Source organism: Delphinus delphis, chromosome 3 (genome assembly GCF_949987515.2).
Source record: "Delphinus delphis chromosome 3, mDelDel1.2, whole genome shotgun sequence".
NCBI classification, from domain to species: domain Eukaryota; kingdom Metazoa; phylum Chordata; class Mammalia; order Artiodactyla; family Delphinidae; genus Delphinus; species Delphinus delphis.
In genome coordinates, this window is record NC_082685.1 from 20,219,813 (window position 1) to 20,246,498 (window position 26,686).

General features: G+C 46.6%; 1 protein-coding gene across 3 annotated transcripts; it reads left to right on the forward strand.

Moving 5' to 3' along the window:
• Window positions 1-1,056: 1,056 nt before the first annotated feature.
• On the forward strand, window positions 1,057-26,647 carry PHYKPL (5-phosphohydroxy-L-lysine phospho-lyase). 3 transcript variants are annotated; one of them, XM_060008259.1, is made up of 13 exons: window positions 1,057-1,129; window positions 2,192-2,310; window positions 3,465-3,624; window positions 6,866-6,940; window positions 7,711-7,798; window positions 7,876-7,992; window positions 9,547-9,629; window positions 9,884-10,109; window positions 22,185-22,339; window positions 22,746-22,835; window positions 24,692-24,822; window positions 25,840-25,917; window positions 26,378-26,647. In XM_060008259.1, exons 1-12 carry the CDS (start codon window positions 1,071-1,073, stop codon window positions 25,887-25,889), a joined length of 1,353 nt encoding a protein of 450 aa, XP_059864242.1. In that variant the 5' UTR covers window positions 1,057-1,070; the 3' UTR covers window positions 25,890-25,917; window positions 26,378-26,647. The 3 variants fall into 3 exon arrangements, with proteins under 3 accessions (XP_059864242.1, XP_059864243.1, XP_059864244.1); XM_060008260.1 differs by lacking the exons at window positions 22,185-22,339; window positions 22,746-22,835; XM_060008261.1 differs by lacking the exons at window positions 2,192-2,310; window positions 3,465-3,624 and having other exon boundaries at window positions 1,065-1,129.
• Window positions 26,648-26,686: the final 39 nt, after the last annotated feature.

Here is a 26,686-nt window from a genome sequence, read left to right on the forward strand (position 1 = left end):
AGTTGTATGGGGGAAAAGATGAAGAAATCAGCAATGAGGGGGTGAAGCAGAGGGCTGAGACTCATGAAGAAGTGACAGGAGCGACAACAGGAGCCTCCCTTTCCCCAGCCTGCCCAGGCCACCCAGCTCAGGCTGCAGTCTTACACCCTTGCTCTAGGGTTCACCGAGGCAGAAAGTCCCAGGAGGGGATATCTCTCTGCTATCCCGGGTTCCCATTCCCTTAGGAGCATTTTCCTCTCACTCCCTGGAATTAACAGTCCAGCCTCTGCTGCACACTTGCTGTGTGTCTAAGAACAAGCCCTTTCCCTTTCTGAGCCTCCGTTTCCTGGCCATGTATAAGGCTCAGGAAGCCTCCTAACTCTCCTCCCACCTAAACACTGTAAGATTCTCTTAGTGTTGCTATAGCTTGTGTTCACCCTGCCTGGATTCCAGCAGAAGTCCTGGAGGTCACGCCAGGACCTCCTCAGTCAGCTCCAGCAGTGGCCTTGTGCCCTCCTTCTGCCCTTCCTGCTGCTCCTTCACGGGGCTGGGAAGTCCAAGATCCTGCCCCTGGGCTTCGCCTACTTGAGGCCCCAGCTGTGCACCAGGCTGGGTGCCTGTCACACGTTCCCACTGAACGCTTACGGCTCATCCCATTTTATGCACGGGGAAGGCGACTTAGGGACTGAGCTCGAGGCCCCTGCCGAGGCTCAGAGACCCCCCCCTCGAGTGCTGAAGCAGCGGCGGGGTCACTTCCCGGGGAGGGAAACAGCAGCGGCCGGGAGGGCGAGGACTGTGGTGCGTTCCCAGGGCCGGGGCAGCACTAGGCGAGGCGAGCACAAACCCGGCTCCCGCGCGGCGTTGTCTAAGGAACTTCGCAGAGGTGGGGAGCCCGTCAGACTCTTTAGCCAACTTAATTAAGGAACAAACTCGAAACGGCCCACCTGGGGGCGGGGCCGCGGGGCAAACGGTAGCTCCGAGTCGCGGTCTGCCATGGGCGGGGCTTGGGCGGGGCTTGGGCGGAGCCGGGACCACCCCACCCCCACCCCCGACCTCCGCGTAGTGTCTCAGAGCGAGTGCTGGCGGGCGCCATGGCCACTGATCCGCGCGGGAAGGCCGCGACTCTGGCCCTGAGAAGGCGGCTACTCAGGTACCGAGATGGCGACGCGGTGGGGGGGGCCGCGCACAAGGCACGCACGTCCGGCGCGAGCCTACAGGCCCCAGCCCCCGCGGCCTCGCACGACCTATCCCTGTTCCGGCGCCTCTGGCCCCTGAGACCCCGCCGCGCGCAGCCTGTCTCGGCTGTCTTATCCCGCGCCTCCCCCGCAGCGTCTTATCCACCCCCGCAGCCGGGCTCCTGGGAGGACCTCGCCCAGTGGTGGCCCGCCCTCCGGACCTGGGCCCGGCTCGAGAGTGACCCAGGAAGGGGCTGAAAGTCCAGACGAAGGGTGGGGTGGGGTGTCGGCTCACAGGCAGCCTTAGAGAAAGTCTACCCTTGACCTGTGTCTGAGGGGCTGTCGGTGGGACCTGGGGCATGAGGCAGCCTTGGGCTAGAGCTTGGGGCTGGCCCCCACCAGGGCAGCAGGCTTGGAGGGCAAGGACTTGTTTAGGGCCGAGAGCCAGCCACCAAATGGTGGTGCCCTCTTCACTCATCCCAGCAAAGAGACACTGCCTTAGGGAGCCCGTGTGGGTCTGGAGCAGCCACCTTTCCCGGGACCCGAGCGACTCAATGGGCACATGTGGGAATGAATGAAGCCACATAGCCTTAAAATAACTTAAGAAACAATTTGTTTTTGTTTTTTGCGGTACGCGGGCCTCTCACTGTTGTGGCCTCTCCCGTTGCGGAGCACAGGCTCCGGACGCGCAGGCTGAGCGGCCATGGCTCACGGGCCTAGCTGCTCCGCGGCATGTGGGGTCTTCCCGGACCGGGGCACGAACCCGTGTCCCCTGCATCGGCAGGCGGACTCTCAACCACTGCGCCACCAGGGAAGCCCAAGAAACAGTTTGTTTTAGCAACTTCTTACCCCATCCTTTTCTCCTTTCCAGCCACCTGTGGAGTGGGGGAGGGAGTGGAGGCAGGGACGCAACAACTTGCCCTTCAAGTTTTTGTCCTTTCCAGAAACTGGGAAAGGGTAGGGGGAGGCCTGTGATGGGTGGATTTCTCCCTTCCGGTCTTCAGACATGGCTGTCCATTCGCTGTCTGTCCCCACAGCAATTCCTGCAGACTCTTTTTTCCTGAGGATCCTATTAAGATTGTCCGGGGCCAAGGGCAATACATGTATGATGAACAGGGGGCGGAATACATCGATTGCATCAACAATGTGGCTCACGGTCAGTATCGTACCTCAAGATGGGGCAGGAAAGCATGCCAACACTGTGCACCTGGTCCAAGGGTGAACCTGAGGTTCAGAGAGGTACAGAGAACTCAGGTTCTGCTTAGCCAGCATCCATGTGCAGAGGAGACCCGGTCTTTCTGGGGTAGCTGTAGAAGTTTCCAAGCAGTAGCTCTGCTAAATCAGCAGGAGTCAGAGACCTAAATCTAAGGGTCCACTTCCACTTGGGACTGATAGTGAGCTCAGAGAACAGCAGTCGGCCCAGCCATGGCCAGCAACCCAACAGGACCCTGGCCGAGCCCTGGCAGTCATGGCAAGGCTTCAGCCCATGTGATCATCTCAGGTCCTGGATAAGGAAACTGAAGTAGGAATTTAGTTATCCAGTTGAGGTCACCAGAGCTGGTGGAAGGAAAGGGAGTTCCAGACTGCCTGGGTTCATATCCCTGTCCTCCACTTGCTATCTTTGTGGCAAGTTTAAGTCTCTGTGCCTCAGTTTGCTCATCTGCAAAATGAACATGATAATACTTGGTATGCACCTCCAGATGTTTTGGGGAATTAAGTGGGTTAATTCATGTAACTTGCTTTGAGTGTGCCTGGCACTTGGTGAGCACCCAATCATCTTCATTCTCTTATCATAATCCTTGGCCATTGGCCATCATTACTTCCAGCCCCCCTGCCTGGTGAAGTCAAGCCACTGACGACACCCCTACCCCTTGTCCATCCCCCATATCCCACACCCCTGTCTTTGTTGAGCAGAAGGCCTCAAGAAGCTTCCTAAAGAGTATAGGTTTTTATAAGTATATGTATAACTGATTCACTTTGTTATAAAGCAGAAACTAACACACCATTGTAAAGCAATTATACCCAATAAAGATGTTAAAAAAAAAAAAAAAAGAGCATAGGTTTTCGAGATCAGGTTTCTGCCAGAGAACTTTGCCTTCTGCCAGAATCTCAGGGACTCCTTTCTAGGTCTCCCTTTCCAGACTGGCACCTCTGTCTCACCCCCTCTGTCTTTAGACTCCCGTCTTTCCTCTGTACCTCTGCCTCTATAACTGCATCTCCTTTAGTTGGGTTCACAGATTGGGGCTGGGAGAGGCCCGGAGGGATTGGCTGAGTGGGGCCGGCTGTGTGATGGAGGTGGCCCTCTTGCAGTTGGGCACTGCCACCCTCTCGTGGTCCAAGCAGCACATGAACAGAACCAGGTGCTCAACACCAACAGCCGGTACCTGCACGACAACATCGTGGATTACGCACAGAGGCTGTCCGAGACCCTACCGGAGAAGCTCTGTGTATTTTATTTCCTGAATTCTGGGTAAGTGCACTGTGGCCAGCCCCCAGCAAAAGGATGAGACAACAATGGAGAGATTTGCTCACATGGGCATAGCATTGTGTAGCCGACGGAGTGTGGGGAGAGGCAGCCCTCAGTGGGCCAGGCACCCACGCTTCCTAGCTGCAGGCCCCACTGCTTCTCTGTCAGATCCACTTTCCTGTTCTCTTTGTAAGGAGTGCCATTACCTCTCTTCTAAGATCATTGTTGGGGCTTACCAAGGTAATATGTTCCTTTATTTCTGCTTTATGCATACACAGGCACAGTGCTGGGAGCTACAGCCAAAATCCCTGCTCTGTAAGGAACAGAAACATCAAAGATGCTTCAAAGAAATACAAAATTACAAAGAGGAATCATTGTCTGGAGGAAAACTACAGAGAATAATGAGGCATAGAAGCAGTGGGGTGACCTGGCCTGCTCTGAGAGGGTCGGGGAAGGCGTCCCTGAAGAAGTGATGTTAGGCTAAGAGCTGACTAGGGGATAGCTAGATGAGGAGGAAGGTAGGGTGCTGCCCGCTCCATTGGAAGTGTTCTTGTCAAGGTCACCACATGGAACAGCCTGTACAGAGGTCCTATGGCAGGAAGAATATTTGCACCCCAGTGCACTTGAGCTAAAAGGCAGCCAGTGAGGGAGGGCAGAGGGTGGGAGCCTGGGGACACTGGGGAGGGAGGCAGGGCCCATCACCCAGGGCTTTATTGGTCAAGTGAGGAATCTGTGTATCCCAAGAGCATTGGGAAGCCATCAGAGGGTTTTAATCAGGTAAATGATGTCATCAGGACTGGAGGAAAGCAAGAATGGACACCATTAGGCACCAGTTTAGTGACCGGTGATAGGTTATGCTACACTGGGAGTAGCAGTGGAGGCAGAAATGGCAGATGATGTTCTGGTGTACACAGAACCAGCCCAGTGTGCCTGGGAGAGAAAAGTACAGAGAATTATGAGGCATAGAAACAGTGGGGGGACCTGGTCTCTTTGCTGCCCTTGTCTTCCTGTTTCTCAGTAATATTGACAGTTACCACTCTCTCTCGTCTTGCTTCCAGAACATTTCACGCTTCTTGTTTTCTGCCAGCTTCTGGCCACTCCCCCTGTCTCCTATGCCAATTCTTCCTACTCTATTCCTCAGGGCTGGTCCTCTCTGAGCCCTCTGCCTTCCTTACCTCATCCATTCCCATGTATTACATATCATCCACATGCTGGTGACTCCCAACTTTGTATCTTTTTAAAATTTATTTATTTATTTGGCTGTGCCAGGAATTCATTGCAGCACGCGGGATCTTCATTGCGGTGTGCAGGATCTTTAGTTGCGACATGTGAGATCTAGTTCCTTGACCAGAGATCGAACCCGGGCCCCCTGCATTGGGAGTGTGGAGTCTTAACCACTGGACCACCAGGGAAGTCCCCCAAATTTGTATCTTAAACCCAGATGTTTCCCATGTGTTCCAGCCTCAAGGTTCTAACTGCCCACTTGACTTTGGAACAGGTCTAACATCACCTGTCCAGAAGACATCAGGGGTTGATCATCAGGTTTCCTTGGTGGCGCAGTGGTTAAGAATCCGCCTGCCAGTGCAGGGGACACGGCTTCTATCCCTGGTCTGGGAAGATCCCACATGCCGCAGAGCAACTAAGCCCATGAGCCACAACTACTGAGCCTGTGCTCTAGAGCCCACGAGCCACAAATACTGAGCCCGCATGCTGCAACTACTGAAGCCCGCATGCCTAGAGCCCATGCTCCACAACAAGAGAAGCCACCGCAATGAGAAGCCCATGCACCACAACAGAGTAGACCCCGCTTGCTGCAACTAGAGAAAGCCCGTGCGCAGCAACGAAGACCCAATGCAGCTAAAAATAAATAAATAAATTTATTTTTAAAAAAAAGAAAAGAAAGAGTTGTCTTCGCTAACACCTGGTGTGGGACCATGGCACTGGCTCTCCCTGACATTCTCAGGCACCTACCCCAGACTTTCCCAAGAAGACCGGCCCTCCCTCACCCTATCTGTCCTGGCAAATGGCAGCACCGTCTGCGCCTCTGCTCAAGGTAGAAACGCACCCTCCTCCCAGTCCTGCATCAGGCTTGCCTTGTCTGTCTCCAGGTTGTCTCCTAACTCCATTCACCTCTCTCTGTCTGCGTGGTCACCACCTGCTCTCACCTTCGTGTCCTCCTTCTAGGTCTCCTCACTTGCACTTTAATTCCCTTCTACTCCATTATATACACAGAGAGGCTTCCTCCTCATATGGGAGCTGAATCATGTCCCTTCTCTGATTAAAACTTTTCAGGAGCTTCACATGGCACTGAGAAGAAAATCCAGGCTCCTTCTGCAGCCCTGCCTATCTCCCCACTTCCTCTCTCATGCTGCCCCTGGCCTCCCTTGTCTTCTTGTGGTTCCCTGAGCAATTTTCCTTCACAAGGTCTTTGTGTGTGCTGCTCACTCTGCCTAGAAACTTCACCCTCAGGACTCTACAGGTGTGGCCTTCGTCTGTTCTGGCTGCCGTAACAAAATACCGTAGACATGGTGGCTTAAACAGAAATTTATTGTCCCACAGTTCTGGAAGTCAGAATCCAAGATCAAGTTGCTGGCAGATTTGGTTTCGTTGAGTCCTCTCTCCTTGGTTGCAGGTGGCCACCTTCTCACTGTCTTCACATGGCCTTTCTTCGGAGCATGCACACCCCCGGGTGTCTCTCTGTGTGTCCAAATATCTTCTTACAAAGAGACCAGTTGTATTGGATTAAGGCCACCCAGATGGCCTCATTTTAACTTAATCACCTCTTTAAAGGCCCTGTCTCTAAATACAATCACATTCTGAGATACTGGGAGTTAGGGTTTCAACACATGAATTTGGGGAGACACGATTCATCCCATAACACCCCTTATCTAAGGTAGGGCCCCACCTGGTTCTCTTGGTACCCTGTGTCCATTGTAGCACTTACCAAATGATCATTCTGTCTTTGTTTTTTGGCTTTCGTGACGCATAGTAGAATGTAAGTTCCAGGAGGGCCAGAGCCTGCCTGTTTTACTTACTATTTTCGCCCCCAGCTCCTAGCACATTGAAGGCATTTGATAAATGTTTACTGAATGAATAAGTGAATGACTAATGAATGGTGTCCTAAGAATCTTCTTGCTGCTGGAAGGGCTCTTCCTTCCCTCCAGGTTTCTCTGTAGAAAGCAGTTATCCTGGAGGGAAAGCCCTTGGATAGCTGTCCAAGCAGTATCCACTTTTTCTGTCATAGGTCAGAAGCCAACGACCTGGCCCTGAGGCTGGCGCGCCAATACACAGGACACTGGGACGTGGTGGTATTAGATCAGTAAGTGCCATTTCCAGAAGCGTGGGCCTGCTGCTTATTGGGGATCAGTGAGGCTCTGATTTTGGGTGCCTTGGGCAGGAAAGATGAGGGGCCTGGGCCTGGAGAGGATCGTGAGGACCTGGCCACAGAGGCACCCTCCACACACACACCAGGCGGCTCTTTCCCCCGGGTGTCTCTTCTGTGGTGGCAGCTTCTGGGGAGCAGAGAATGCTTTATAAGGTGGTGAGAGTTGGTCCCACATATTAGGTATTAAAACTGTTGTAGGGACTTCCCTGGTGGGCCAGTGGTTAGGACTCTGCACTGCCAATGCAGGGGGCGCGGGTTTGATCCCTGGTCGGGGAACTAAGATCCCACATGCCGTGTGGCACGGCCAAAAGATAAAAAAAATAAAATTAAAAAATGTTCCAACAGTAGCTCCCATTGTACTGAGTATCTGCTGTGCACAAGACCCAGGCCCAGGGTTAGAGCATGATCACATTTAAGGTTCATTACAACCATGAAGGAGAAACACCACCACCCCCAACTTTACAGAGGAGGGAACTGAGCCCAAAGATTTTAACGATTAGCCACCATTACATAGCTAGTAAGTGGCCTTGGAGGAAGGCTTGCTGACTCCAAGGCCTGTGCTCGTTCCTGGCCCTAGGACTCAGGCTGTGTCTGAAAGGTTGGTCTTCCCTGAGTGTTTCCTGAGGTGAATAGACAGTTGTCAGGGCCAGGCCAGGGAGTACATGCCACCTGGGTCTGAGCCCACTCTCCCTTCTCCTTCCCAGTGCTTATCATGGTCACCTGAGCTCCCTGATCGACATCAGCCCCTACAAGTTCCGGGACCTGGATGGCCAGAAGGAGTGGGTCCACGTGGTATGCACTGCTCAAGTGGGCAACAGGCCGGTGCTTGCGCCTCAGCCTGGATGACATGGTGCTGTCACTCCCCACAGGCACCTCTCCCAGACACCTACCGGGGCCCCTACCGGGAGGACCACCCCAATCCAGCTGTGGCCTACGCCAGCGAAGTGAAACGTGTGGTCAGCAGCGCACAGGAGAAGGGCAGGAAGGTAACCACATCCACGCAGGTCTGGTCCAGCAAACAGCAAATGTTGCCAGCCCTGGACTGGATCTTGGGAACCCTGAGAGAAATTGGAACCAGGGCCTGCCCTTTGGGAGTCTAGTAGAGGGATTAAGTGCTCAGCAGAGAGTTTAGGTAGAGATATGTCCTGGGCGTTACTGGACTCCAGGGGCCCAAGCTGGGCTGGGGTGTGTGTGATGGTGGGTCCGTGGAGGGGGTGCTGCCTGATTTTAGTAATACAAGGTGAGTAGGAGTTAGCCATTCAAGGCGGGGTCGGGGTAGACAAGGAAAGGCATCCTCAACAGAGCGGCGGCCTGTGCAGGAACCATGTGAGTATGGGGCCAGGCTGAGCTGGCAGGAGATGAACCTAGAGAAGCAGGCAGGACCATAGGCCCGTGGACTGCAAGTGCCCCTTTAGCTGAGGGGCTAGAGGCCATGGGAGACCTTTATAGAGTTTAATAGAGTTTTAAGAGAGAAGGTAATAGGACCAGGGGATGCAGTTGAATGCGGCCAGTCTGAGGGCAGGTGACATGAGGAGGCCCTGTTGGCCCGAGTGAGCAATGGGGAGACCCACCCAGGGCAGCGTAGTAGAGATGGATTGTGGCGCAGAGACAGGAGAGATATGTCATACCCTGGAAGAGCAGCAGCCACGGCAGCAGTAGAGGGGAGGCAGCTGGTGATTGGTATTAGGGCTCTCTAGAAGGCTTTGCTGAAGGAGTGACAGCTGAACACAGGATATATAGCAAAGACAGGCCAGAAAGGTTGGCAGAGCCAGATCCAGGAAGCCTGGCCCATGCATTTCCGATGCTCTGCACCTACTTATATAAAACCAAAAAAGAGATTCCTGTGGTGGCAGCATGGGTGGGTGACCAGTTTCCCACCCCGTCAGTCCTTCCTTCATCCCAGCAGTAGCCTCTGAAGCAGCTCCAAGGCAGAACACAGTTTGGAAGTCATTGCTATAAGCAAAAGGGTCAGTGAAGGGTTTTAAACAGGACAGTGATGAGCTCAGTGTCTACATTGAGGCATCACCCTGGTGGCCAGTGGAGGATGGATTGGAAGATGTGTCCAGTTAGAAGGCAGGAGGCCAAGGCAGAAACTGGCAGGTCTGCCAGGAGGCAGGAATATCCAGCGGGGAGGGGAAGGAGTGGGTGCGACAATGTTACAGGGATAGAGTCAGAGGCTGTGCTGACTGATAGATGAAGAAGGAGGCTGGATCAAGGATGGGGCCAGATTTCTGTCCTAGTTGGGAGGGATGGGACTCACCATATGGGAGAAGGGAAGGAACAGGCTTATGGGGGAGAAGTCTGGATTTCATCTGGAGCATGCTAAGTACAGGGGGTCTGAAGGCATCCAGGTGGTAAGAATTGGTTCAAGGCCTGAAAAAGCTATGTCACAGACCCTCAGGTGTGATGTGGAGCCCAAAGTGGGGGCACAGTGCGGACAGTAACTCATCATGTTTGGAGCCAGCACTGAGCCAGCATCAGCGGACGCGCTCAGCTTGCAGCTCAGCCCCTCCGCAGTGCCATTCCCTTCTCCTCCACAGATTGCAGCGTTCTTTGCTGAGTCTCTGCCCAGTGTGGGAGGGCAGATCATTCCTCCTGCTGGCTACTTCCCAGAAGTGGCAGGGTGAGTAGGTGGGAGAGGCTGCCCCAGGGTGGGGTTTGCCAGCCTTTGTTCCAAATTCCAACCTCAGCCTGGCAATTCCTGCCAGAATTGTCAGACAAAGCCCCTGAAGAAATAGTGGCTCCAAGAAGGCCAGCTATCTGCATAAGGTCCCCACCTTACTGTTGGCAAAGCCAGGATTCAGAGTCCCAAGACCCAGCTCCTGGTCTCCTCCCTCTCACCACAGTCCCCCATCAGCCGTGTGTCCTCTGCCACAGGCACATCCGCAGGGCCGGAGGGGTCTTTGTTGCAGACGAGATTCAAGTGGGCTTTGGCCGAGTAGGCAAGCACTTCTGGGCCTTCCAGCTGCAGGGGGAAGACTTTGTCCCCGACATTGTCACCATGGGCAAGTCTATTGGCAATGGCCACCCTGTAGCCTGTGTGGCCACAACACATGCTGTGGCGAGGGCATTTGAAGCCACCGGCGTCGAGTACTTCAACACGGTGAGTGAAGGCTCCAGGGCCAGGAAGCACCATGGTGGCTTCTGTACAAACAAGGCCACTACTACTCACTAATTTTTTTGTAAATATAGTTGTTTTATCGTAAATATTACAGTAAATATAAATAGATATAACCCATATAAACAAAAGCTCGTTGGCTTCCTCACAAGTTTTTGAGAGTGTAAGGGAATTCTAAGACCGAAAGTTTGAGAACCACTGCATTATCATTCAATTCTAGTTTTTTCAAATCTTTTTGTTAACTTCTGACTTACTGCCACTTATTCTTTTGATACTTATTCTGTAAAATGTGTTGAGGTGACCTGGTACGTGATTGTTCTACATGTCCTACATGTCCTACATGTTCTACATGTCCTTGTTCTACATGTCCGTGGGTTCTCTAAATGTTGTTTGCCAGACTCCCTGAATGTCTCTTAGGTCACACTTGTTAATTGTGTTGTTTGAATCTTCTGTATTCTTACTGGATTTATTTTTTTCCTACTTAACCTATTAATAATTAAGAACTGTGTGTTTAAATCTCACACTATGATGAAAAATGATCAATTTTTTTCTTGTAATACTGTTAATTTTTGCTTCATATATTGTGAGGCTGTTAAGTAATATATATACTACTTAATAATATTAAGTAGTATATATATATACTTTTGAGTTTTTTTGGCCACGCTGCTTGGCTTACAGGATCTTAGTTCCCCGACCAGGGATTGAATCTGTGCCCTCGGCAATGAAAGCATGGAGTCCTAACCACTGGACTGCCAGGGAATTCCCAGTATATATGGTTTTTTTTTCTGTATGTTCATTGGGAATTGAATCTTTTTCTTGATTGAGGTATAATTGACATATAACATTATATTGATTTCAGGTGTACAACGTAATGATTCAGTACTTGTGTGTGTGTGTATGTATATATGTGTGTGTGTGTGTGTGTATATATGTGTGTATGTGTATATATATATATATGGTGATCACCACGATAATTCTAGTTAACATCCATCACCATACATGGTTACAATTTTTTTTTTCTTATGATGATGAGAACTTTTAAGATCTGTTAGCAGGTTTCAAGCATACAATACAGTATTATTAACTACAGTCACTATGCGTCCCTGGGACTTAATTATTTTATACCTGAAAGTTTGTACCTTTTGACCCCCTTCACCCATTTTGCCCACCCCCACCTCTGGCAATCACCAATCTGTTCTCTGTGTCTAAAAGTTCAGGGTTTTTGGGGTGTTTGGTTTTTGGTTTTCTTAGATTCCACATATAAGTGGAATCATATGGTATTTGTCTTCTCTGTCAGATTTATTTCACTTAGCATAATGCCCTCAAGTTATGAAAGCATCTTGTTGCAAATGGCAAGATTTCCTTCTTTTTTAGGGCTGAATTTTATATATATACATTCCATTCATCAATCAACAGACACATATCTTGGCTATTGTAAATAATTCTGCCATGACTGTAGGGGTGCAGATAGCTCTTTAAGATAGTATTTTCAGTTCCTTCAGATAAATATCCAAAGTGGAATTGCTGGATCACATGGTAGTTCTATTTTTAGTTTTCTGAGTAACTTCCACACTGTTTTCCATAGTGGCTGCACCAATGTACATTCCCACCAACAATGCACAAGGATTCCTTTTTCTCCACAACCTTGCCAGCACTTGTTATTTCTGGTCTTTTTGATAATAGCCATTCTAACAGGTGTGAGGTGACATCTCATTGTGGTTTTGATTTGCATTGCCCTGACGATTAGTGGTGTTGAGCACCTTTTCGTATACCTGTTAGCCATCTGTATGTCGTCTTTGGAAAAATGTCTATTCAGATTTCTACCCAATTTTTAAAATTTTATTTATTTAATTTATTTATTTTTGGCTGTGTTGGGTCTTCGTTGCTGTGTGCCGGCTTTCTCTAGTTGCGGCGAGTGGGGCTTCAGTAGCTATGGCACGTGGGTTCAGTACTTGTGGCTTGTGAGCTCTAGAGCACAGGCTCAGTAGTTGTGGCGCACGGGCTTAGTTGCTCCGTGGCATGTGGGATTTTCCTGGACCAGGGCTTGAACCCGTGTCCCCTGCATTGGCAGGCAGATTCTTAACCACTGCGCCACCAGGGAAGCCCCTCTACCCAATTTTTAATTGTATTGCTTTGTTTTTTGCTACTGAGTTACATGAATTCTTTATATATTTTGGATATTAGCTCCTTATCAGATACATGATTTGCAAATATTTTCTCCCAGTCAGTTGATTGCCTTTTCATTTTGTTGATGATTTGCTGTGCAAAGCTTTTTAGTTTTATGTAGTCCCACTTGTTTATTTTTGCTTTTGTTACCTTTGCTTTCAGTGTCAAATCCAAAAAATCATTGCCAAGACCAATGTCAAGGAGCTTACCGCCTATGTTTTCTTTAGGAGTTTTATGATTTCATGTCTTACATTCAAATCTTCAGTCCATTTTGAGTTAATTTTTTGTGTATGGTGTAAAATAGTGGTCCAGTTTCATTCTTTTGCATGTGGCTGTGCAGTTTCTCAAGAATTGAGTCTTTTATTATATGGAGTAATAGTTTCCATTCCTAATAAGGTTTTTGGTCTTAAAGTTTATTTTATCTGATATTATAAAGCTAAGTCAGCTTTCTTTTGACTATCAATTACCCAATGTATTATTTTCCACCCTTCTATTTTCAACCTTGTGTGCTCATGCTTTAGGTGTATTTCTTTTAACCAGCATATATCTAGAATTTGGGTTTTTGACCAAATCTGTTAATATTTGACTTCAAAGTAATGACTTTCAATTTAACGTAACTATTGATGTATTTAGGCCTGTTGCTAGCATCTTAATTTATAATTTCAGCTTACCATACTTTTCTGTGTCTTTTAATCCTTCCTATTTTATTTAAGTATCTGTATTACAAGTATTTCATCCCAAATTCCTTTCACTGGAAGCCTTTATGTTGCAAACCTTCTGAGGTCTTCTGTGCCTAAGGGTATTTGTGTCAGGCCCTCATATTTAACTATTTTAGCTAAAAATAGAATCTAGGTCCTAGTTACTGTAAAAGTATATTCCAGGGACTTCCCTGGCTGTCCAGTGGTTAAGACTCCACGCTTCCACTGCAGGGGGCACAGGTTCAATCCCTGGTCAGGGAACTAAGATTCTGCATGCCATGCAGCAGGCCTAAATAAATAAAGTCAGTGCTGATGGATTCATTTTTTTTAAAAAGTGTATTCCATTGTCACCTTGCATGCAGTGTTGCTGTTGAAAACGCTGAAATCACTGATTCTTTTTTAGTTGAGATATAATTCACGTATTATAAAATTTACTCTTTCAAATACAAATTCAATGGTTTTTAATTCAAGTACAATTCAGTCTTTTATAGTATACTCACCAAGTTGTTCAGCCATTATTACTGTCTTAATTTTCATTGTTGTACATTTTCATCACCCCAAAAAGCAACTCCATACCCATTAGCAATCACTCCCCATTGCCTTTTCTCTGCAAGTACTGGCAATCACTAACCTTCTTTCTGTCTCCATGGATTTGCCTGTTCTTGACATTTCACATAAATGCAGTCACACAATATGTGACCTTTTGTGTCTGGCTTCTATCACGTAGCATAATGTTTTCAAGGTTCATCCATGTTATAGCATGAATCAGTCTTTCATTCCTTTTTATGAATGATTAATGTTCCATTGTATGAGTATACCGTGTTTCATTTATCCATTCTTCAGTTGATGTTTGGTTGTTTCCCCTCCTTGGTTATTATGAATAATGCTGCAGTTGACCATTCAGTGTAGATGTTTTTGTATGGAATGTGTTTTCAGTTCTTTTGAGCGTATACCTTACCTATGAGTGGAATTGCTGGGTCATATGGCAACTCTTAAGTTTAACTTTTTGAGGAATGACAAAGTTTTTCCAAGCAGCTATACCACTTTACATGCAACGTATGAGGGTTCCAATTTCTCCATATCCTCTCCAGCATTTATTTTCTCTCTTTTATTATAGCCATCCTAGTGAGTGTGAAGTGATATCTCATTATGATTTGCATTTGCCTGATAGCTAGAGGTGCTGAGGTATATATACACATAGCTAGAGGTGCTGAGGTATATATACACATACACACACATATGTATGTGTTTATATATATATATATCCCATTATATGTGCCATATATATTCCAAAGAATATATCCTTTGCAAATTTTTTAATTGGGTTACCTGTCTGTTTTTGCTGCGTTGTAAGCATTCTTTTTTTTTTTTTGCGGTACGCGGGCCTCCCACTGCCGTGGCCTCTCCCGTTGCAGAGCACAGGCTCCGGAGGCGCAGGTCCAGCGGCCATGGCTCACGGGCCCAGCCGCTCTGCGGCATGTAGGATCTTCCCAGACCGGGGCACGAACCCGCGTCCTCTGCATCGGCAGGCGGACTCTCAACCAACTGCGCCACCAGGGAAGCCCTGTAAGCGTTCTTTATGTATCCTAAATACTAGATTCTTACCAAATACATAATTTGTAAGTATTTTCTCCCATTATTTGAGGTGTCTTTTCACTTTTTCGGTAGTATCCTTTGAAGCACAGAAGTTTTTAATTTTGATGAAGTCCAGTTTATTTTTTCTTTGGTTGCTTGTACTTTGGAGTCATAGCTAACAAACCATTGCCTAATCAACGGTCAGAAAGATTTACACCTCTGTTTTCTTCCTAGAATTTTATAGTTTTTATTGTTATATTTAGGTATTGGATCCATTTTGAGCTAGTTTTTAAATATGGTATGAGGTGGGGTTACTTAACTTTGCATATAGATATCCAGTTGTCCCAACACCTTTTGCTGAAAAGACTGTTCTTTATTATATCTTATCCCATTGAATCGTCTTGGCACCCTTGTCAAGAATCAATCAACCAGGGCTTCCCTGGTGGTGCAGTGGTTAAGAATCCGCCTGCCAATGCAGGGGACATGGGTTCAAGCCCTGGTCCAGGAAGATCCCACATGCCACAGAGCAACTAAGCCCATGCGCCACAACTACTGAGCCTGCACTCTAGAGTCCACGAGCCACAACTACTGAAGCCCGTGTGCCACAACTACTGAAGCCCGCGCACCGCAACAAAGAGTAGACCCCGCTCTCAGCAACTAGAGAAAATCCGTGTGCAGCAGCGAAGACCCAATGCAGCCAAAAATTAAGTAAATGAATTAAAAAAAAATCAATCAACCATAAATGCATGATTTTTTTTTTTTTTTTTGGCTGCATTGGGTCTTAGTTGCAGCACACGGGATCTTTGTTGTGGCATGCAGGATCTTTCGTTGCAGCACACAGCCTCAGTAGTTGTGGTGCGCATTTTCTAGATCTAGCACGTGGGCTTAGTTGCCCCATGGCATGTGAGATCTTAGTTCCAGTTCCCCAATCAGGGATTGAACCTGCGTCCCCTGCATTGGAAGGTGCATTGGATCCTTTAACCACTGGACCACCAGAGAAGTCCCAAATGTATGGATTTAATGGTTTATTTGTAAACTTCCAGTTCTGTCCCACTGATCAAAAATCTATCCTCCTGCCAGTTGCACACAGTCTAGACTACTATACTTTGTAGTATGTTTTGAAATCAGGAACTGTTAATCCCCCAGTCTTTGTTCTTCTTTTTGAAGATTGTTGTGGCTATTCTGAGTCCCTTGCATTTCAATATGAATTTTCATAATCAGCTTGTCAATTTCTACCAAAAAAGCAGCTTGGAGTCTGATAAGAGATTGCATTGAATCTGTAGATCAATTTGGAGAGTATTGCCATCTTAACAGTACTAAGTCTTCTAATCCATAAACATGAGATATCTGTCCATTTATGGAGGTCTTTGTTTTTCAATCATGTTCATAATTTTCATTGTAAAAGTCTTTTTCTTTTTCTTTTTTTTTTTTTTTTTGGCCACACCACATGCGGGATCTTAGTTCCCTGATCAGGGATTGAACCCACACCCTCTGCAGTGGAAGCGCAGAGTCTTAACCACTGGACCTCCAGGGAAGTCCCTGTAAAAGTCTTGAACTACTTTTGTTAAATTTACTCCTAAGTATTGTATTCTTTTTCATGCTTTTATAAATTGAATCGTTTTTTTCATTTCACTTTAAGATTCTTCATTGCTGGTGTATAGAAATACAGTTGATTTTTGGATATTGATCTTGTATCATGCAGCCTTACTGAATGCATTTATTAGCTCTAATAGTTTTTTATAGATTCTGTAGAATTTTCTGTGTACCAAATTATGTCATCTGTGAATAGAAATGGTTTTCTTGTTCCTTTCCATTCTGAATGCCTTTTATTTCTTTTTCTTGCCTAACTGCCCTAGAACCTCCAGTACAATATTGACTACAAATGGCAAGAGTAGACATCTTGTCTTCTTCCTAATCTTAGGGGAAAACATTCAGTCTTTCACTGTTAAGTATAATATCAGCTGTGAGTTTTTCATAGAAGCCTTTTATCAGGTTGAAGAAGTTCCCCTTTTTTCCTAATTTTTGAGAGCTTTTATAATGAAGGCTGTTGGGTTTTATCAAATGCTTTTTCTTCGTTTATTGTAAGGATCATGTGATTTTTTTTGTCCTTAATCCTATTAATATGGTTTATTACATTATTTGATTTTCACATGTCAAACCAACTTTACATTGCTGAGATAAATCCCATGTGATCATGGTGTATAATCCTTTTTATATGTTGCTAGATTAAGTTTGCTATTTTAATTTTTGAGGATTTTTACATCTATGTTCTTAAGAGATATTGATCTATAGTTTTCTTGGGATATCGTTGTCTGGTTTTAGTATCAGGGTAATACTGGCCTCAAAGAATGATCCAGGGGCTTCCCTGGTGGCGCAGTGGTTGAGAGTCTGCCTGCCGATGCAGGGGACACAGGTTCTTGCCCCGGTCCGGGAAGATCCCACATGCCGTGGAGCGGCTAGGCCCGTGAGCCATGGCCGCTGGGCCTGCATGTCCAGAGCCTGTGCTCTGCAACGGGAGAGGCCACAACAGTGAGAGGCCCGCGTACTGCAAAAAAAAATGATCCAGGAAGTGTTCATGCCTCTTCTATTTTCTGGAAGACTTTCTGAAAGGTTGGTAATAATTCTTTCAACATTTTGGTAGAATTCACCAGTGAAGCCATCTGGTTCTAGGCTTTGCTTTGTGAGGATTTTTTTTATTATTAGTTCATTCTTTTTACTTGCCACAGGTCTATTCAGATTTTCTATTTCTTCTCGAATCAGTGTCAGTATTTTTTATCTTTCTAGGAATTTGTTCATTTCATCTAAGTTATCTAGCTTGTTGACAGACAGTTGTTCACGTTATTCCCTTATACTTCTTTTTACTTGTATAAGATTGGCAGTGATATGTCCTTTTTCATTCCTGATCTTAGTAATTTGACTCTTCTTTTTATCTTGGTCAGTCTGGCTAACGTTTGTCAATTTTGTTGATTTTCTCAGACAATCAACTTTTGGTTTTGTTGATTTTTTTCTATTGTTTTTCTATATTTCTATTTATTTCCACTGTAGTCTTTATGATTTCCTTTATTTTTGCTTTAGATTTAGTTTGCTCTTCTTTTTTATACTTTCTTAAGGTGGAAATATTCATTTGAGATTTTTTTTTAACAGAAGTATTTACAGACATGAAGTTTTCTGTAAGCATTACTTTTACCACATCCCATGAGTTTAGGTATGTTGTGCTTTCTTTTTCATTTATCTCTAAATATTTTTTAATCTCCCTGTGACTTCTTTGACCCATTGTTTGTTTAAGCATGTTATTTAATTTTCACATTTTTTTTAGTTTTTCAGTGTTCTGTTATTTATTTCTAGCTTCGTTCCACTGTGGTGAGAAAGATACTTTCTATGATTTCAGACTTTTAAAATATATTAACACTTGTTTTATAGCCAGTATATTGATATATAGTCTATCCTGTAGAATGTTCCATGTGCACTTGAGAAGAGTATTTATACTGCGTTTTTGAAGTGGAGTGTTCTGTATATAGCTATTAGATCTAGTTGGTTTATAGTGTTGCTCAAGCCTTCTACTTCCTGGTTGGCCTAGTTGTTTATTATTGAAAATGAGAGACTGAACTCTCCAACTGTTCTTATTGAATTCTGTAGTTCTCCTTTCAGTTAATTTTTTGCTTTACTTATTTGGGGGCTCTGTTGTTAAGTACATATGTATTTGTAGTGGTTATATCATTTTGATAGATTGACTCTTTTATCATTATGTTTTCCTGTGTTGCTAATAGCAATTTTAATCTTGCAAGTCTTTTATGTCTGATATTAATACAGCCACACCAGCTCTCTTGGTTACTGTTTGCATGGCATACCTTCACTCTCTTGCTTTCAACCTACTTGTGTCTTTACCAGTGCTCTTTATTTCTTCATGTGGATTTGATTTACGTCTGATGTCGTTTCATTTCAGCCTGAAGAAATACTGTTAGTATTTCATGTAAAGTAGATCTGCTGCTGACAAATTTTTTCAGTTTTTTCATTATCTAGAACTACCTTAGTTTCTCCTCTTTTTCTTTTCTTTCTTTCTCCTTCTTTCTTTCTTTCTTTCTTTTCTTTCCTTTCTTTTTTATTCTGCACCATGCATCTTGTGGGATGTTGGATTTTAGTTCCCCAACTAGGGATTGAACCCGGGCCCTTGGCACAGAATCCTAACCACTGGACCACCAGGGAATTCCTGTCTCCTTTATCTTTGAAGGATACTTTTACTTTATAGAGAATTATGGACTGACAGTATTTTTCTTTCATCACTTTGAATAGGTCATCCCACTGCCTTCTGGCCTTTAGGGTTTCTGATGAGGAATCAGCTATTAATCTTGTTGAGAATCTCTTGTACATGATGAGTTGCTTCTCTCTTGCTAATTTCAATATTCTCTTTGTCCTTTTTTTTTTTTTGAGTTATAATTGACAGACAACATCATATTAGTTGCAGGTGTACAATATAATGAGTCAATATTTGTATGTATTGCAAAATGATAACCACAATAAGTTTACTTGACATCCATCACCATAAAGTTACAGTTTTTTTTCTTGTGATGAGAACTTTTAAGGTCTACTCTCTTAATAACTTTCAAATATACAATACAGTATTGCTTGTTTGTTCTGGCAGCGCTGTGCAGCACATGGGATCTTAGTTCCCCGACCAGGGATCAAACTCAAGCCCCCTGCAGTGGAAGCACAGAGTTTAACTATTGGACCACCAGGGAAGTCCCCAGTATTATTAACTATAGTCACCATGCTGTACCTTACATCCCTGTGACTTATTTACAACTGGAATTTTTTTACCTTTGACGACCTTCACCCATTTACCCACCCTCTTGTTCTTGTCTTTTAGTACCTTGGCTATGTTTTGTCTAGGTATGAAACTTGTTTATTCTACTTGGAGTTCATTGAGCTCCTTGGATGTTTAGATTGTTGTTGGGGTGTTTTTTTAGTCAAATTTAGTAAGTTTTTGACCATTGTTTCTTCAGATATTCTTTCTGCCCCTTCCTCTCCTTCTGGAATTCTTATTTGCATATGTTGGTATGCTTGTGTCCCACAGGTCTCTGAGGCTCTGTTCATTTTTTTTATTCTTTTTTCTTTCCGATTTTCAGACTGGACAGTCTCAATCAACGTATCTTCAAGTTTGCTGATTCTTTCATCTGCCTGATTAAATCTGCTGTTGAGCCTCTTAATTTTTCATTTCAGCTACAGTGCTTTTCAACTCCAGACTTTCTATTTAGTTCTTTTTTATAATTTCTATTTCTTTATTGATCTTCCAAATTTGGCAAGACGCCATTTTCATGCTTAGCTTTTAATTCTTTAGATATGGTTTCCTTTAGTGTTTAAGCATATTTATAATATCTGATTTAAAGTCTTTGTCTAAAAAAAAAGAAAAAGTCTTTGTCTAATAAGGCCATCATCTGGGCTTCCTCCATAACAGTTTCTGTTGATTGTATCCACACCCCCCACCACCACCACCCCATATATGGGCCATGCTTTCTTCTTTCTTTTCATGATTCATAATTTTCTGTTGAGAACTAGACATTTTTAAATAATATAATGCGGCAACATTGGAAATCATTTTCCCTCCTCATGGTTTGTTGTTGATGCTTTTTGTTGTTGTTTGTATATTGCCTTTTCTGAACTAGTTCAGAACAGATAACTATGTTATCTATTATGCTAGTTCAGCATCTTGGCCAGGCCACAATTCTAAACCAAAGATGCTATGGGTAGAACACACGACCTCTTAACGAGTTCACAGTTGATAATAATATGCAATAAATAGCCTCAATCCATCCCCTGTGTCCATCCCACACATAATTTGCTTTGGACATATCAGAAAGCTGCCTCACAGCAAATCACCTAGGAAGCTTTTTATGATCACAAGTACGAGGTTCTGCAAGCAAATTTTCAAGATGGTCTACAGGATACCACTGCATACCCATTAGAATGGCTGCAATTAAAAACTGCAACAGGGCTTCCCTGGTGGCGCAGTAGTCGAGAGTCCGCCTGCCGATGCAGGGGACACGGGTTCGTGCCCCGGTCCGGGAAGATTCCACATGCCGCAGAGCAGCTGGGCCCGTAAGCCATGGCCGCTGAGCCTGTGCTCCGCAACGGGAGAGGCCACAACAGTGAGAGGCCCACATACCACAAAAAAAAAAAAAAAATGCAATAATTCCAAATGTTTTTGAGGATGTGGAGCTACTGGGATTTCATAGACTAATGGTGGGAATGTAATATGGTACGACTTTGGAAAACAGTTTCACTTTTTTATATAGTTAAATATATATTTATCAAGCCGTCCAGCAGTTCCACTCCTAGGTATTTACCCAAGAGAAATGAGAACGTATGTTAACAAAAAGACTTGTTGTAAATGTTTATAACAGTTTTATTCGTAAATAGCCCCAAATCAAAACAAGCCCCAAGGTCTATCAACAGGAATTTGGATAAACAAATTGTAGTGTGTCCATATAATGGAATACTATGCAGCCATAAAATGAACAAACGACCAATACACACAACATTATAGATGAATTTTAAAAACATGTTGAGCAGAAGCCAGGCACAAAAGGTTACATATTTTGTGATTCCATTCACATGACATTCCAGAAAAGGCAAAACTATAGTGACAGAGTCAGTGGTTGCCTGGGCCAGTAGTGGATGGGAGCACAAGGAACTTTGGGGAATGCTGGAAATGTTTTGTATTTTCATGGTAGTGGAGGTTCCACAGGTAGATACATTTGTCAAGTCACACTGAACTACATACATTTTAAATATATGCAGTTTATTGTATGTAAACTATACCTCAATAAAGTTTTGTGGTTTTTTTAAGATATAGTTTAAAAAAAAAAAAAGATGGTCTGCAGGAGACCCCTTCCTTCTGACTTTCTGCAATGCAGGTCCTCAGACACCTGCAGGGCCAGGTGGAGGAAGTGAGTCAAAGCACTCAGGGTGCCTGAAGGGGACAGGTAGTGCCAATGTAGCCAGATAGGCTAGGTTTGTTTTAAGTCAAACATATTTTTGTGTTAAGTCTCTTCTTAAGACATTAGCACCTAATTCAAAACTTTTAATTATGCCACACAAGCCAAACACAATGAATCCTCAGGCCGCATTTGGCTCACAGGCAGCTTGTGGTCTGCGCCCTAAAATCTGCCTTGGGCTCAGCCAGCAGAGCTGTGAGCTGGAACCACAGAGTGACTTTTCCTGGGTGTGGCTCTGGCATGCTGCTCTTGACCCTCCTTGAAAGAGGTGATGGGCAGTGCAATGCAGTGGGTTTGGGTCCAGTCCATGAGATGGGGCCCTGAGCCTTTTGACAAAAAACAGCTGTGTGGGAATGCCTAGTACATCCTCTCCTCTGATTTTTGCATGTTCTTGGGGATCCTATTACTTGGCCTGGATTACAGTCACATTAGCACCTGGAAAGATGGGACAACCCATGGGGGACTCAGAAGAACCCCATTTACTGCCCAGCATGCTGAGCCCTGAGGGGTTCAGGCCTGTGCTCATCACTGCCTTTGCACTGTGTGTGGCAGTTCTGCTGCTCTTCACAGTCCCTGAGGCATGGCCCACTCTGCTGAGCATCTGACATGCTCTTTGTCGCCTGGCTCAGTTTGGGGGCAGCCCAGTGTCCTGCGCTGTTGGGCTGGCCGTCCTGGATGTCTTGGAAAAGGAGCAGCTGCAGGCTCATGCTGCCTCTGTGGGCAGCCTCCTGATGGAGCTCCTTGGACAGCAGAAAGCCAAACATCCCATCCTTGGGGACATCAGGTGAGGCTCAGGGTAGCAGTCACCACCTCCCAGGGGCCTGGTGTGGTTCCTTCATTCACTTCATCACCACCTGGGATGGTGGGAACTTTTATCTCCACTCTGCAGAGGAACTGAAGCACCTACAGGTGCTACTGCCCAAGATGGCACCTCTGGAGGGAGGAGGGGGGTGAAGCCAGGATCAAACTTTCCTCTAGCCACATTGAGGGCCCCTCACCATCACAGTTACTTCCTGGAACTGTTTTAGCACCCTCCAAGGGTTCCTACAGCTCTCAGCCTCCCCAGGAGGCAGAGGTGCAAGCCCTGGTGGGCTTTCTGACAGGGGCTTGGCTGAGGCCCAGGCAGAGGGTGAGAGCAAGGACCATGGTCCCTCAGGCCTGGCCTCCTGAGATGTCACCTTCTGCTCCAGGGGCGTTGGGCTCTTCATTGGTGTGGATCTGATCAAAGATGAGGCCACAAGGATGCCAGCAACCGAAGAGGCTGACTATGTGGTGTCCAGGTATTTTTTCTTGAAACAACTTGTTTCTACGGCCCTGACTGGGAAAGAGCTCCCCTCTTGCCTCTCCCAGGCACGCTGGGCCCACACAGGGTTGACTGAAGGAGGTGGCTTTTAGCCTCTGGGTTAGAGGGCTGCCAATCTGTGCACCCCTTTGACTGGGCTCTGCGGACAGAGAAAGCGGCCCCATCAGCTCTGTACCCAGTGCCTGGCAGCAAAGGCTTCAGATGGGTGCGGTCCGTTCCCAGCCTGAGCAGACACTTAGGCCAAAAATGCCAAAGCTGCAGAAGCTCTCAGACCCAGGCAGCCCCAACGCTGCATTTCATAGCCCCAGGCTGCCCGAGGGAAGCAGCTTCTCCAGAGCCATACCTGAGGCTGTGGCAGAACCAGACTCTCCATTCCTAGAGGGTTTTCAAATAGGACTCCTGTTCCTTGTCTGGATGGGGAGTGTCTGGATGACTCAGCATCTCAGGACTCAGGAGCCCTCGCTCCCAGTTCTGGTTCCCATGTTCTTTCACTTGAACCCCAGGCAGGACCCAAGCCGCAGGACCCTTTCCCTTCTTGTTTCGTTACTTCCTTTTTATTTCCATTCCTCACTCCTACCTCCTTCCCCCACCTTGGAAAACCCATCTAGTGTTTGATGCGTGTCCTTATTCAAGTTGTGAAATGTGTGTCATTCTGTTTCGAATTCACGTAAACAGTATTGATGTAAAAATCGTTCTCCCCACACGTTTTTTGAAGCTGACCCCTCCTGCGTGGCTGCCCAGCCCCTGCCTTCTCTGTGCTGGTTGGGCACATCCACCAGCTCACCCACCCTTTCCCCCAGGGAGCCTCAAGACTCAGAAATTCAGGATGGTCTGTGGGAAGGAGAAAGTCAGATCCTCAGCCAAGCCTGACCTCCTCCACCTTACAACCACCCCTGTGGTTTCTCCAGTTCAGTGAAGAAACAGGAACCAGGTGGAACGGTGTTTCAGTGGCAGTCACCCTGCTAAAGGCAGAGCTGGATTTAAAGTCCAGAACCTGATCTTTCTAGCACAGATGCTGTCAGTGCCAGGAAGACTGGGATGCGAGAAAGGAGCCAGAGGCAGGCTGAGGACACCCTGCTCCTGACAAGACTTACATAAAAGGAATAAATAAAAAAGAATGAGAGTGGGGGGTCAGAGTGTAAATACAGTCACATCAGACCCCTTCTCTCAGAGGCCAAAATACCTTCCTAGGTTAAAAGTGTAAATGTGGAATATTAAAAACAATTATTAGATACCAATGATGATGTTAAATAACTTCCAAAAAGAACTGGAAATTAAAACTGGATAGTCCTGTCTGGGGTTACAACATAACCTGGGGGCAGAGTAGAGAAAGGGTTGGCAGGGAAGTTAGAAGCTAGGTGAGGGCTCCATGGGTTCACTGTACTACTCTCTTTGTGAATGTTGGACACTTTCCATGTAAAAAGTAAACCATACAATGTCACATAAACCATGTTAAAATGAAAAATGCAAGGACTCTTGCTGTCCACATTGTAGCCCCGTGGCCAATCTCGGCTTCAACTGGGGCTCCAGGGAGGGATGAAGCAAGACCCCTGCTTGGGGGTGGGGGGTGGGGGTGCAGGCAGCAGGCTCAGGGCCAGATGTAGGGCACCCCAGACAGGGGCCTCTGATGCTGGGCCATAAAGTTGGGCAGGAGTTTGGCAGGGAGTGGCCAGTGCTGTATCCTGGTGGGAACTGGCCTATGGAAGGTTCTGAGGGCAGTGTGGCTGGAGTCGCGCCCACGAGGCCAAAGCCAGGCTGAGGAAGGTCTGAAAGGCCCATGTGAAGTGCCCTTGGCTGGTGGGCAGCAGGCCCTGCTGTGTCCTATCCTTGCAGGCTGAAAGAAAACTACATTTTGTTGAGCACCGACGGCCCCGGAAGGAATGTCCTGAAGTTCAAGCCCCCGATGTGTTTCAGCTTGGACAACGCACGACACGTGGTAGCAAAGCTGGATGCCATCCTGACAGGTGAGCCTGGAGACCCAAGGGGCAGCTGATAACTGTGTCTCTACAACCCAGCCTGGAGCTAGGACCTCCCAGCATGCCCAGGGACAGGGGTGCAACAGCTGAGCCAGGTGTCCTCTGAACAGTGCAGGGAGTAGGGAGCTGAAGTGAAGGCCTCCCCTATTCCTGCCTGTGTCCCCCAAAATCTGAGCCCTGGGTAGATGGGAAATGAGCCACCACCCATCCTGCCTGGGCAGGCACCAGTGTGGCATGCAGGACAAGGGAAGCAGGGCTGGGCTTTTAAGCCCAACTATCGGAACTAGTGGGAGGTTCCATTGTGTCCTTAAAGCCTCCCTGAGATGTAGGTGGCAGTAGCTTTGCTTTCTTCAGCTGCTAAGTGGCTGAAATGAGATTTGCACCCTGGACTGATTCAACACAAAATGAAATCCCTCTGCACATTCCTTATCATTTAGGAAAGTCAAACTCTCCTCTAAATCCACTTACAAGGAAATCTATAATTACCAAATTGGACACATCGATGCACTGAGGCGATGTTGCATGTACAGAGCTCAGTGGGGGACCCCAAAATAGGCAAAATGCTATCTTCCTGATAGAGATCAGAGCAGCCCAGCTACAACCACCCCCACCCCACCCCCAGGCTATTTCACTGTGGTCACAAGGTCTCTAGAGCTGAGGTCAGTCCCTACTAGACACAACTGGAGGTGGTACGGAACCTGCTGGGGGAAGGGAATGTATTTTCGGGAAGCCTGCGGAGGAAAAGCTGACTGGGCACAGAATTGGCTTGGAGTTACTGTATAGAAGGGACTTCAGTTGAGCCTGGAAGCCTCAGAAAATCTGAGGGCTGGTTTTGTCCTCTTGGGAAATTGTTGCTGACCCTGTGGTGGCCTGTACACATGGGTAAAGGGTGGGACATGGGCTTGGACAGGCCAGTGGGCCCAGTCTCCACACTGCCATCCAAGAAGCCTGGACACTGAAGGCAGAAGTCTTTAGCAGAGGAGAAAGGTTGACCATCTTTTTCAGACATGGAAGAGAAAGTGAGAAGTTGCGAGACTCTGAGGCTCCAGCCCTGAGGCAGCTCTGCTGAGGGGTGTCCTCTAGGTAAGTGGCCTTACTTCTTGTTCCTAGAGAACCAGAACTGGGTTCCTTACCACCTATTTAGTAGCTCCTTCAACATTCTTGTTCCAAGTGATGTCCCCTTCCCACAGGTTAGTTTTAATACTGGGAGGCTCTGGCTGCCTTGGGCTCTCCCCATCCCCCATCTCTGAAAAATCTCCAAAGTACTTAAGTTTGCATTTGATGGCTGAGCAAAGAATATAGCTATTTCCTCCCTTCTCCAGCGGGTTCCTCTACGGGAGAGCTTCTGGCAGGCTTTATCCACCTGCAGCCCCCAGCCAAGTGCTGTGTCTTACAACTAGCTATCTTAGGCCTCAGCCACTAGACTTGGGGTGCTCCAATCAGGCCAACAGATAGGCCCTGCCACAGGGGGCCGTTACAACCAGGAGGGGCACCATCTTGCCCAGATCCAGCTGGCCCTTTGTGTGTCTGCTCTTATCTTTAGGTTCACACTGTCTTTGCTGGGAGAGAGAATCCCATTTCCAATGGCAAGTCAAGACAGGTGTTCCAAGGTGCTCCAGACTCGAACTGCCCTGGGGACACTGGGGCAGTGTCCCCACTGAGGGTGGTAACCCTCACTGTACTGTTTTCACCCCCCTCAACAGCTGCCCCAAATATCTGAGCCACTCCACTTTCTTTAAAGGGGCACAAGTCCTAGGCAGGGCCAAGTCATTAAAGGAAACTAACCAAAGATGTGGAGAGTGTGTGCTTATGCCTGACAGGATGCAGGTTAGGTGGTCTTGGAGGATACTGG